The sequence below is a fragment of the Rhinoderma darwinii genome, chromosome 3 (assembly GCF_050947455.1).
Source record: "Rhinoderma darwinii isolate aRhiDar2 chromosome 3, aRhiDar2.hap1, whole genome shotgun sequence".
Lineage (NCBI taxonomy): Eukaryota > Metazoa > Chordata > Amphibia > Anura > Rhinodermatidae > Rhinoderma > Rhinoderma darwinii.
In genome coordinates this window covers 345,755,049-345,768,576 of record NC_134689.1, presented here as the reverse complement: position 1 = coordinate 345,768,576, position 13,528 = coordinate 345,755,049, and the positions used below count along the sequence as shown (strand labels likewise).

The following is a 13,528-nucleotide window of genomic DNA, read 5'->3' as shown; positions in this document are numbered from 1 at the left end:
TGCACACGACCGTAGTCGTGTGCACGGCTGTGATTTTCGGGTCGACCGGCAGCGGACTGTCAGCCGCAAGCCGCCCGCAAATCGCGGGCAATGCACATGGCCGCGACCATTATTTTCAATGAGCCCAGACCGCAGAAGACGGCCGTAATAAGACAGGTCCGTTCTTTCTGCGGTGCAGGCTTCCGGGCCCATTCACGGACAGTAAAAACTACGGTCGTGTGCATGGCCCCATAGAAATGAATGGGGCCGCAATTCTCCCGTGGATTTTCGGGGGAATTGCGGCCGCAAAAGCACGTTCGTGTGCATGGGGCCTTACAGGTAAGCTTTTTATCTTAACTTGTTATCTTAGCATAGGGAATTATAACAATGCACAAAAGAAACAGTCAAATGAAAGACTCTGTGTCCCTTCTATACTGGCCAATTATCGGGCAAAGGAGCATTCAAAGAACGCTCGTTCCTGATAATAGCACTGTATTAACAGGGCAGCGATCAGCAGATAAATGAGCAAACGCTCGTTCATCTGCTGATCATATAGTTTTATATGTGAAAAATATTATCGTTGTCGGCAGCAAATCTCCTTGTGTTGCTGACGTGATACAAATGTATGGGGATGAGCGATCAGGGTAACGAGCGCTCGTCCCCATAAATAGCTCCTTGTGAAAGGAGCAAACGAGTGCTGATCAATGAGCTGTCTCGTTGATCGGCGCTCATTGCACCTGCCAAAATGGGCTTGTGTAAAAGTACCTTAACTCTGTTACATCTCTAAACAAGTGTCATTCATCAGTGCAGATAAGTTTCTTGCAATAACAAACACCTTAAGTTTATGCAGGTACAGCAGCATAGCCGTGTTGCTGCAATAAATAGTGATTTTCATTTAATTAGCAATTAGATGTGCAATTGAGTTTCCAGTTTTAACCGGACAGCATCCAGGGGGAATTATTCTTTCTATATATATGTTTTAATATAACATTTGACAAATGATTTACTGACCGGTAGGGAAAACAGAGACAGCCAATCATTAGGGCGTTGGCTTAGGGAATATAATGTAATATAATATAATCATCAGAAAGGGCTAAGTTTATCAGAAAGTGCACAGAGTTTCTTATTAAATAAGGATGTTATTATGAGTATATGCGACTAGTAATATATATGGAGAAAGAAAGAAAGTCAGAAAGAATGAAAGAAAAAGAAAAAGAAAGAAAGAAAGAAAGAAAGAAAGAAAGAAAGAAAGAAAGAAAGAAAGAAAGAAAGAAAGAAAGAAAGAAAGAAAGAAAGAAAAAAATAATAACATAGAGGCTATATTCAAGTAAACAAACTCCTCTGAATGCAGATTCAACCACTCATGTAATACATTTCCATTTTTCTCTAACACATACATAACATAATGTGCCTAAGTCTTTTATCAAACAGCATGTGCCCCCTACTGCTAAAATAAAAAATACATCACAGACTCCAGTTTTCAACACACAGACAGTACAACCAATGCACATGCTCCCCTGCTCCACTTTCAAAGCAGCTTATAGTGCACATTGATGGGAGCTTCTCTCCTAACCTTAATCTTTACAAGCCTATCATTAAAAACACTTTTTGCTAGACTTGTGTTTATTTTATGTTTTTATGGTAAATTCATCATGTAGACAAAACATTGCTTCGTTTATTTTCTTATTTAGATGGACGTATCTATAAGCAGCACTGTTAGGAGTGTTGATTCATTTATTTGTAAGCAGTAGCACTTAAAGGCATCAATAAAGTTCAGTGCATCTTTTTACAGCACGTGCTCTATTACCATTCTGCTGGTGGTAGATATTTCTATTATACACCATTATACACCAACAGCTGTTAGATTGCCAGCTGAGCACTGAACAGCACCCATCATTTCTGATTGTACTGAACAGCAAAAAAGCCTTACATCCTGGAAAGCAACTCCACACTGGAAAAACACATTTCAGCTCCGGCTATCTGTGAATCCATGTTTCAGCGCTGTAGAGCCCATCAGCCTGGTTTCAGCACTGGACAGCTCCACAACGCAGCACTAGAGAGCTACACAGCACAGTATAGCTCCGCAACACAGCACTGGTGAGCTACACAATACACAACTGGATAACTACACAACACAGCACTAGAGAGCTACACAACATAGCACTGGACAGAAACACAACATAGCACTGAACAGCTATACAACACAGCACTGAACAGCTTCACAGCACAGAACTAGAGAGATACAAAACCTAGCACTGGACAGCTCCACAACACAGCACTGGATAGCTCCACAACACAGCACTGAATAGCTCCACAGCACTGTACAGCTTTACAACAAAGCACTGGACAGACCACAACACAGCACTGGATAGCTCCACAACACAGCACTGGATAGCTCCACAACACCGCACTAGACAGCTATACAACAAAGCACTGGACAGCGCCACAACACAGCACTGGATAGCTCCACAACACAGCACTATACAGCTACACAACACAACACTGGATAGCTACACAACACAGCACTCGATAGCTACACAGCACTGAACAGCTATACAACACAGCACTAGATAGCTACACAACACAGCACTATACAGCTATACAACAAAGCACTGGACAGACCACAACACAGCACTGGATAGCTACACAACACAGCACTAGACAGCTATACAACAAAGCATTGGACAGCTCCACAACACAGCACTGAATAGCTCCACAACAAAGCACTGGATAGCTCCACAACACAGCACTGGACAGCTACACAACAAAGCACTGGACATATACACAACACAGCACTGGATAGCTACACAACACAGCACTAGAGAGCTATACAGCACTGGACAGCTAAACAACACAGCACTAGATAGCTCCACAACACAGCACTGAACAGCTCTACAACAAAGCACTAGACAGCTACACAACATAGCACTGGACAGCTCGACAACAAAGCACTAGACAGCTACACAACACAGCACAAGAAACTTACACAACACAGCACTGTACAGCTATACAACACAGCACTGGACAGCTACATAGCACAGCACTGGACAGCTACATATCACAGGACAAGATAGCTACACATCACAGCACTAGAGAGCTACACAGCACAGCACTAGAGAGCTACACAACACAGCACTACATAGCTACACATCACAGTGCAAGATATCTACATAACACAGCACTATATATCTACACATCACAGTACTGAATAACTCCACAACACTGGATAGCTCCACAAGACAGCATTGAACAGCTACACAACACAGCACTGGATAACTACACAGCACAGATTAGCTTGGTAAGGAGCTTCAGCACTGGCCAGTTACATATCTTGTTCAGCATAGAGGCTAATGCTAATGATTAAACTGCTCTTTATAAAGGTTTCAGCTTTAATCTGCTCCCTATAGGAGTTTCAGCTTTAGACCACTCTCTATAGAGGTTTCAGCTTTAGACTGCTCTCTATAGACGTTTCAGCTTTAGACCGCTCTCTATAGAGGTTTTAGCACTAGACTGCTCTCTATAGAGGTTTCAGCTTTAGAGCGCTCTCTATAGAGTTTTCAGCGCTAGACTGCTGTCTATAGGGGTTTCAGCTTTAGACTGCTCTCTATAGAGGTTTCATCTACAGACTGCTTTCTATAGAGGTTTCAGCACTAGACTGCTCTCCATAGAGGTTTCAGCACTAGACTGCTCTATATATATATATATATATATATATATAGAGAGAGAGAGAGAGAGAGAGGGGTATCAGCACTAGACTGCTCTCTATAGAGGTTTCAGCTCTAGACTGCTCTCTATAGAGGTTTCAGGACTAGACTGCTCTCTATATAGAGGTTTCAGCACTGGACTTCTCTCTATAGAGGTTTCAGCACTAGACTTCTCTCTATATAGAGGTTTCAGCACTAGACTGCTCTCTATATAGAGGTTTTAGCACTAGACTGCTCTCTATAGAGGTTTCAGCACTAGACTTCTCTCCATATAGAGGTTTCAGCACTAGACTGCTCTCTCTATAGAGGTTTTAGAACCACACTGCTCTCTATAGGAGTTTCAGCACTGGACAGCTCCTCATCCAGGCTCTTGATAGATGAGTACATTCTCGGCTCTGGATAGGTCTCTATAAAGCTCATATTGTTTCAGCACCGGACAGCTGCAGACTTCAGCACCGAACAGCACGAGCTCCAGGTTCAGCACTGGACAGCTCCCTATCGGTACGAGATAGCTCCTTACTAATTCATTTTATCTAGTGTACATACTAAACTATTCCTATAGCGATACTGTATCTGTATAACAATTACACCCTGCATCCAAACATCACAGTAATGCAAACCCTCTCCTAGCTCAATGCTCCTAACACAGCTCTCTAAACGCTGACAAAAGTCACATCTTCTACTCCATGGGCAACAGCAATCCTTCAAGCCCCACCCGCCATACAGCTTCAAAGCACCTATTGGCTATAGGCAAGGGCATAGATCATTAAATATTCAACAGCTTCTAGTGGTCTGTGGCTGAGAATGCTGAAGCCTTGCAATGCTGCCAAGGGAAGGGAGGAGGAGGGAGGTAGAGGAAGAATAAACGACAGGGATTGACTGAGGCAGCGCAATATCAAACCTTAGGAGTATGAGATGCAGAACGATATACAGGAGAAGTGGAACTGGAGACAGTCTAACTTGTAAGAGGAAACATTGCAAAGACATATATTAGAAGCTCTGTATCCAAGGAGAACCAAGTATTGTCAGCAAAAATAAGAACCAGCTAACAACTAATAAACGTATTCAGAGGTGGGGAAGAATCCAAGAGTGAAGAAACACTGCACTGCAAGCAAACTACAGAGCAGAGAACTAAGGAGACAGTGCAAAAGCCAGCAATGGTACTCACTGCACTGGAGTATTTGGAGTATTCTTTGGTCAGCAGCAGTCAACCAGACCAGTAAAGACTCTCCAGGGACAGTGGTGTCTCCAAAGTGTAACTCTCCTTGGGTATCATTTATCAGTCTGCAGACAAAGGATATTGGATAAACAATATATCATTCACAAGATAAACCTAACTCTCCTTAGAACATATATATCCAGGCAATGTTTGCTATAGTGCACATAAAAGATCACTTGAAAGAAGAAAGGGAAAAAGGAAGATGTGTACAGAAGGCATGACTCAAGCGATCTTGGAAAACACATTTTGCAGACTAGTCAAGGAATAATCGCATGCCTGTTCTAAGAATTGCTCTCATTGTACACCCAGTTCTAAAATGCTTTCAGCTGGACAGATACACAGCGTTGTACTTACTGAATGAAGTCTATTCCATAATAAGACTGCAGCATTCTGGTGCTTAAGAAACCATAATAGGGCTGCAGTCTAGAGACTGGGGATCAAGAAGACTGGAGATGGCTGATCGTGACCTGTGATGAGGATGGAGACGGAGCCTCGACATTACCTGACTTTCCTGATAATCCTTTTAGCTGTGGGATTCTACTCAGTGGGAGCAGCACAAAGAGGTACACATAGAGAAAAGTATATCATCAGGTGTCTGTGGGTGAGTGAGAATGTGGCTGTGCAAGAGTGTGCAGTAATGCATCAATTCAATGGTATTGCTGGAGCTGCTTGTGTGTCTGTGAAGCTATGCATCCCAATGTGTGATGTTAACATGCCTTATAAGCATGTATCTTGGTGTATGCAACACATACTGATAGACAGCAGTATAATATAGATGTATAGATCTAGTATGTTTGTAACCACACCCTCTAGCATATACTTGTATAGATATATATTAAAAAATGTCAAGGAAACGATAAAACTGCCCGCATACTATCGGCAGTCAGATGCTACGTGTGGCTAACAATGTTTATAGTAGTGTGCAGCGCAAGGCTGTGTAGCTGTGCTGCAGAGTTTCTCTGGTTCCTACCCTTCCCAGTACACAGATGGTTAAACACTTTGTGCAAGCCGCTTCCTTGATCTACCTAAGGCCATATTTAATTTCTACTTAGGCCACGGGGGAGTCAAAGCAATAAGACCCAGTTTTGTGTGATAACCGATATTAAACAATTCATATATGAACCCAAGGCTAATGAGTTGCAGGCTTGACTAGTTCAATTTGTGTGAAACATGAGTGGGAAGATACTGCTCAGTGAATACATTGAGTGAGGTGTTGTAAGGACAGGTTCAGATGTTTATTTTCAAGATGACATTTTTGTAAATACTATTAATCTAAAAAGTTTATATCAGGAATTAGTAATCTATTGTGTTGGCTTTTACATGTCAAATTCTATAGCATATCCACCAGGAGGCTGTAGGTCAGGTATAAGAGAGTGTATTTCTATTCTCGCTGAAACTCATATGAAAGCAGTTTCATCATAGGTGCTAAATGTATAGCAGAAATGAATTTGTATAAATACTATGGAATAATAAGTAGCAAGAGATCAATGTGATAATATATGTTGTGAAGTGTACAGAATGAGTGGTATATACCTGTATATTCTTCATGGTATGGACACAATGGGTAAATAGTGCAATAATAAGTGGTAACTTTCTCCAGGGTTATGATGATTGTGGCTATGGAGTTAGTGTGGTACTACAAATCTCATAATGGGGTCCCAGTGTTTTATACTAACTATAGAGACACCGCTTGGTTCAAACCCCCATAATAAATAACAAATGTACAGGATGAACCTGTGTACTTCAATAGTAATGTTGTATGGACGATAGGTGTATTTTGCTGCCTTATAAAAGGAAGTTACATTGCATGAAGTCTCCTTTGTGTTCTGTTCTGAATGATATTATTTTAATGTAACGCATATTTGAAAAAACGTGTTTAACACAATACCATTCATTGCCGCTGCTCATGTCTTGTCTGGACTCCTTGCTGATTGCTGCAGTTGTATGCGTCTATCGCTCTACAGTTTTCTTTGAATGACCAACTTCTGAGGACTACTTCCCATATCTTATGGGAATATACCCATATGACTGTTTCGTTTTTGTTATTGTGTCAACTCAAGGGTTGTTCTTTAACCAAAAACTCATGTCAAGTCTTGGCATGTATTTTATCTGATAACAGTAATCAATTAATGTGAATATCACGGAGTATATCATGAATAAACTAGTTTTAACCAATAGGCGAAAGAGAAACGGGACAAAAATCAGGATTGAAAGGGTTATAGAAAATATAACAGGTAAAACCTAAGTCCACTATACTCAGCTTTTGTGATTCTCCTATGTGCTTTATCCATTGAATATGGTTCATATGATCCAACATATCCAATACATAGTCCCTATAAGTCTTCATAAAGGATGTGACATATACATAGTTCTGCTAGTTAATCTATCTATCTATCTATCTATCTATCTATCTATCTATCTATCTATCTATCTATCTATCTATCTATCTATCTATCTATCTATCTATCTATCTATCTATCTATCTATCTATCTCTCTCTCTCTCTCTCTCTCTCTCTCTCTATCTATCTATCTATCTATCTATCTATCTATCTATCTATCTATCTATCTATCTATCTATCTATCTATCTATCTATCTATCTATCTATCTATCTATCTATCTATCTATCATCTCTATGTTCTACAGATCAAGGTGGTTCAATAGTCCTTTTGGCATAAGATCTATTACTATTTTCTTCAGACATAAAAAAACAACTAATAAAGCAAATGTTTACTTGTTAGATTATGAGTATTCACCCATATGAAGTTAGACTAGTCTTAGCTGTAATGTTACTGCAAATCTATAAGCATCCATTAAATGTTGCTGGAAACATGTAGTTCTGTATTAATTCAACATTAACAAAGCACAAGTTTCCTACCTCTGATCTAGTGTAGATAGTCTAGTCTAGATCAAATAGTATAATACTTTCTGGTCCTAACTTTACTTGGCAAAAACAAATGAGTTTAGGAGCTATACATTTGATTAAATTCCCTAAGGAATGGTAGAATCATTATTCGTCATTTGCTGCATGCAGAATCATTTGCATATTGAAGAATCTATGGAGAACAGAACTTTTAAATATTTGTTCATCTAAAGCCGGGATTTAGCAGGTTAGAGATTGACATTTTGGAAAATCAATGGAGAAGAGAATTTATATTCACTCATCTCTACTCTGCTAATCTTAGAATTCAGAAAAAAATACATCTAATCAACGGCTACTGAATTTTTCATTGACATAAAGACAGTGTGTGAGCTGCAGGGAAGCATCCACATATAGTACAGGTGCTTTGTGACAAAAATGAGGGTCAAACAGTGGAGGGCAGCACTGGGCAGCGTTGGAACATAATGTAATATACGTGTTGCAGTCCTGTAATGTATACATGGAAGAGTAGTACATAGTATTTGTTGGATACATGTTATTAATGATGCCAACAATGTACAGTGATTGCTAATTTTATTATTGTAATATAATTAATTGATACATTTCACTGTTTTAAGTTGAATATAGAGACTGTATATAGAAAAGTTTATTAACTTACTGTGTGGTGCAGTATAAGAAATCATCATTCTCTCATTATAAAACTGGTCCGATCAAAAACCTGCTGACACCATCTATGCTATTGCTTTGAATATATTTGCTATATACATAGAAGGACATTCATTTATCATCTGCAGTAGCTGGTCAGCAATAGTACTGGTTTTGAGATACATTGGAAGCAAATGTACATTTAAGTGATAACATGTGAAAGAATATTATTAAATGTTTCCATAGTCTTGTTTTGTTCTTTGTGATCAGAAGCCTTATTTTTAGTGGACTAGGGACATATATATATATATATATATATATATATATATATATATATAATGTCAAGCAATCCATATATACACTGTATAAGTTCTACAGTTTACATCAACATGGCCATATGTAACCTAAGAACTTGGTCAAGCTGAGTGATAAATAGCAGTAGGAGCTGCAATCTGGATATGTAGGCATGAAATTTATGAACTGATATATGGTATGTACATAGGGGTCTAACTATAAGGCGGGCAGAGATCCTTGTGCCCCATATGATTACACCAGTATGATGTGACACATCATCGTTGGGGGCCCTGTAACAGATTTTGCATCGGGGTCCAGGAGTTTATTTATAGTTGGGTTTGCTTTTTATCAGACTTCATATATATTCGGGTTTCGGGATCAATGATCCTGCTGCCTGCACAGTATTCTAAGTGGTGAATTTCTGCTGCGTTCTGTCAGGAACCCTGCAGGAGTATCTCCATGTTCCCTACACCTCATGCACTTGTTTGAGACAGTTCTTTATCTGTGTGGTGGACCCAGCCGTAGTACTTTTGTCTTTGTTATTTAAAGTAGATTCCATGAACAGCTTATAGAATACTATTTTAAATCATATACAAAATGGATATTATCAACAAGAAATCACCTTATTCCTGTGTAATTTATAACTATTAATTAGACAATCAATCAGGTTAAAGTCATTCTATGGTTTCAAATACAGATGAAGCAGAGCAGGGTATGCTACAGCAGCACAGCTGTGTTTTTCATGTGGAGTAAACTCATTATGATATCAGGATGTGTTATCTGTGGTTTTCCATAAGACTGAATGTATATGTACTGATTTATCTTAGATTAATCAGTTATTACAGTGCACAAAAATATCAGCTCTGCTACATCTGTACATAGGGCTCAAATAATGGACCAATGTGGTGATAACATACCTTGAAATACTGTATACTATAGCAGGTGAGTGAGACCACCAGAATGTTTACATGACAGTTGACCATATAGATGGTTCTAAGAGCAGGAAATGTCCACATGTCCTTATTGGTCTGAATGAAATGTAAATTACATACAATAGGATCAAATCTACTCAAAATCATATAAAAGGCCATACTTATACAAGGGCATGCAGACAGGCCACAATGGTATATGGAGGGAGATAGAACATGTGCAAAATACTGAGGAGCACCCATTCAAACACCTATCATCCATGAGGGCGGGGGGCTGCTTAGTATTACATTTGCACACATAAGACTTCTATAAAGTGGCAGTCACATGGCTACGTATAGCGCACCATTGTGGCTTACAGCTTATTAGTTACGCCCATATATTAGATCAGTCGGAATGCCCAGCACCTTCTAAGTGTGCCACACACAGTACTGACATCCCATGCTTCTTCAGGCTGGATTTTGCAAAAATTATAAATATGAGGTATTAGTTGATATGTCTTAATGACATGTCCCCCATATACTTTCCAGGGGCATACATAAAGGAAGGGGACGCATGGCAGGTATAAAAAGCTCCTTCTTTTGGTTTCGGGTGATTCTAGCAAGAAGGGAAGGGCATGGTGCTTGTTTGCACTTCTAATCTCCTTTCCATGAACTTGGTACTGATCTCCCTTCTACTTGTTTGCTAACATTATAGAGCTTATGGAGAAAGTAGTTACAGTAGTTTCAGGCTCCCAACACCCAATAGCTAAGGGTACAGAACCAACCTTTATTGGATTCTCACTCTCCAGGTGCTCTATAGCAGACACGTCGGCTGCCACTATGTTATATATGCCCTTAATATTGTTCATAGAGAGTAAATAAATAAACACGGAGTATGTCCTCCCTGCAGATGAAGTCCCAGAAATCAGTTGTCAGGGACTGAATTAGGAACACTGCTAAGTGTGACCACTACATGTGTTCTGTGATTGCATCCTAAAAGACAATTATCATTTGTGTAATGTAAAAATAGTAAGGCCAAAGGATAAAAATGTCCTTGTCCCAATAATTGAAAGAGTGAATTCAAATTAAACATTTATCTCATTGTTGTATGGATTGGAAATAAGGTTTCCTGAAGTCTCAGCCGGCAGTTCTCTCATTAGTAGCAGAGCTGTTCATGGCCTACTTGAGTGTGAATGGGTTAAAACGCTCTTCGTGACTGCACAGTGGCACACGTCTATGGTTAAAGCAGTCAGCTGTAGAAGTGAGAGACTGTGCCTACCATTCTGTGTGATGCTTCGTTGTATAAACCATTAGCTTGGTGTTAGGCATATTGACAGTGACTGGGCGTTGATAGTGTTCTGTGGTAGACTATTTTGAGCAGAAAGATGAATCTGTTCTGTATAAACGAGCTCTTTGTGATCCTTTGGTTTTAACCACAATACACAAGAGCTGTTTAAATCAGTGCTTCTCGGAATTGTCTTACATGTGTACAATGCGAATCTAAGAGCACGAGATTTGTGAAATAATAGGAAGGAGTTGCCGTCTAAATAAATCCTCTTTTCTTTTTCATTAATAGGTTTATAGTGTTCATTGGATATTGATAAACCTAATCCCCAAATTAAGTCTCAAATGTTGTGTTTTTATATTACGAAATAGTGCAAATAGAAGATTTTTATATTTTTCCTTTAAATATCAATCCTTGACCTATGTGCACCTTAGTATACCCAACTTTTAATACAAAAAGTATTTTGCCAGTGGTGCATTATAAGGGCTCTATCAGGGCCTTACATAGAGAAGATGTGGCCCTAAAGAAAGATTTAGAATGGGGCCCCTTCCATTTGTTGCATTATACCATGGCACGCCCCCTATTTGGGGGCTCAAACAGGCCCAATACTCATTTACTAACCGTCCTTTGGAGGAGAGAAGGTTTGTGGAAGTTTTATCTAGTCTGGTTTCTTCCTCTCTTGTTTGTGAAGAGGAACAGTCCTGTTAGTGTTCCCCTTCATCCATTAGTGAAAACCTGAACTTATCCCCACTACCTATGAGCCCCCATAGCAGCCGTATGGGCTGTCTCTAAAGTACATACACCCGTGAGCGCTACACTTTTATATCAACAGGGGTCATATAGTAACATATGGTCCAATTTTTGAACATGTGTTTTGTAAGAGGTCCGCTCCCAAATGCTGATCTCTGATATTGTGGCTACATGAAGTCCTGGTTTCGTTACATGTGATCAGGGCCATGGATATACATGTACAGTACACAGGACACTCTCTGTATATATCCATTACATGAAGAGAAAACTAGCGAATCTGCCGTATAAGCTAACAGTAGGGGAGGTTTAGCAAAACGTATGCAAAGGAAAATTGAAGTAGTTGCCCATATCTATTGGGTTGCAGATTTTATTTAAAAAGGTCCTCTGAAAAATGTTATCTGGAATCTGATTGTTTGCTATGGGTAACTGCTCCACTTTTTCTATGCACCAGTTTGATACATGTCCCCCAATGTCTTCCTTGAAGCCAATACAGCAGACATTAGCATTATTGATCAAATTTAGCACAATCTTTATGTATGTACATGTAGGTTTTAGTTATGATATACAGCCAAGGTCCCCAACCTTTTGTACTTTGTGAGCCACATTCAACTTTGAGTGATGATCAGTTGCCACAATCAGCTCAAAATGTAGGAAACTGGAGCCATATATAGGTATAGTACGGGTCCCATGCACATCTATCACCACTATAGAGCTCTAATATGTGCATAAGGCCTAAGGATATGTCTACAATGTTGTGGATGTTGTATGGTAGCTTGAGCATATGGTCATAACTCAGGGTTCCTATGGAGAGCTACATAGCTGTGGGCTGTGAGCCACATGTGGCATCTGAGCCACTGGTTAGGGTACCACTGTTATATAGTATATACAGTCTTCCTATATACCGTATTGATATGTAAATATTCCTCTCTATTTCAAAAAAATCCCAAACGTACAATTTCCACATTCTAACTCATTTATTTTCTCTTGCCTTCAAAGAATGTTGAATCCAATGACAAGTGAAGTATAAGAATTCCTTGTAAAGATTTCACGGGTATTATATGAGACTTTTAGATAGGCTTTGTAAAAGATAACTCTCAGCAAGCATGATGAGGCTAAGGACTATTGAATCCTCTTGTCAGCCATTCCTGAGAGTCCAAAAACAAGCTTATTAGAAGCTAATTAGATATGAAAAGAAGGGATCACATATTAGCATTATAATAATAAGGCACATTTGTGAATGTTTGGATAAAGAGGAGGCATTGATGTTAAGATGTACTGCATTGTTCTAAAACGGAACTTTTCTTCAAAGGAAAACTCCAGCAGGGATATTCCTCCTATTACTCTCTCCAGTGTAAGAGACTGGTGGCACTCTTCCCAGACAAATCATTGGAGTAGAAGTGCTGGTGGTGTGCCATCAATATGCATGGAGATCCAGCGTAGTCATCCCCTGACTGAAGTTCTTGTTCCAGTCTGAAGATTTCTCATTAGTTGGAGGAGCTCATAACTGAATGACAATGGGAAACTCCATGGATGTTCTGATTTTTAGGTTATGTGCACACACACTAATTACGTCCGTAATTGCTGGACGTATTTCGGCCGCAAGTACCGGACCGAACACAGTGCAGGGAGCCGGGCTCCTAGCATTATAGTTATGTACGATGCTAGGAGTCCCTGCCTCTCCGTGGAACTACTGTCCCGTACTGAAAACATGATTACAGTACGGGACAGTTGTCCTGCAGAGAGGCAGAGACTCCTAGCATCGTACATAACTCTGATGCTAGGAGCCATTACGGACGTTACTGTGGTCGTGTGAACCCAGCCTTATTGTCCACCACTATAGAATATATCGACACTGATGACTGTG

General features: G+C 39.7%; 1 protein-coding gene across 2 annotated transcripts in view; it reads left to right on the top strand.

Moving 5' to 3' along the window:
* The first annotated feature begins 4,467 nt into the window (after positions 1 to 4,467).
* UNC5D (unc-5 netrin receptor D) overlaps positions 4,468 to 13,528 on the top strand; it is a 601,240-nt gene continuing 592,179 nt past the window's right edge. The window contains exon 1 of one of the 2 annotated variants that reach the window (XM_075858460.1): positions 4,468 to 5,465. In XM_075858460.1, coding sequence (XP_075714575.1) covers positions 5,375 to 5,465 — 91 coding nt within the window. In that variant the 5' untranslated portion in view covers positions 4,468 to 5,374. The remainder of the gene's footprint in view (positions 5,466 to 13,528) is intronic. The other variant, XM_075858459.1, reaches the window with a different exon arrangement.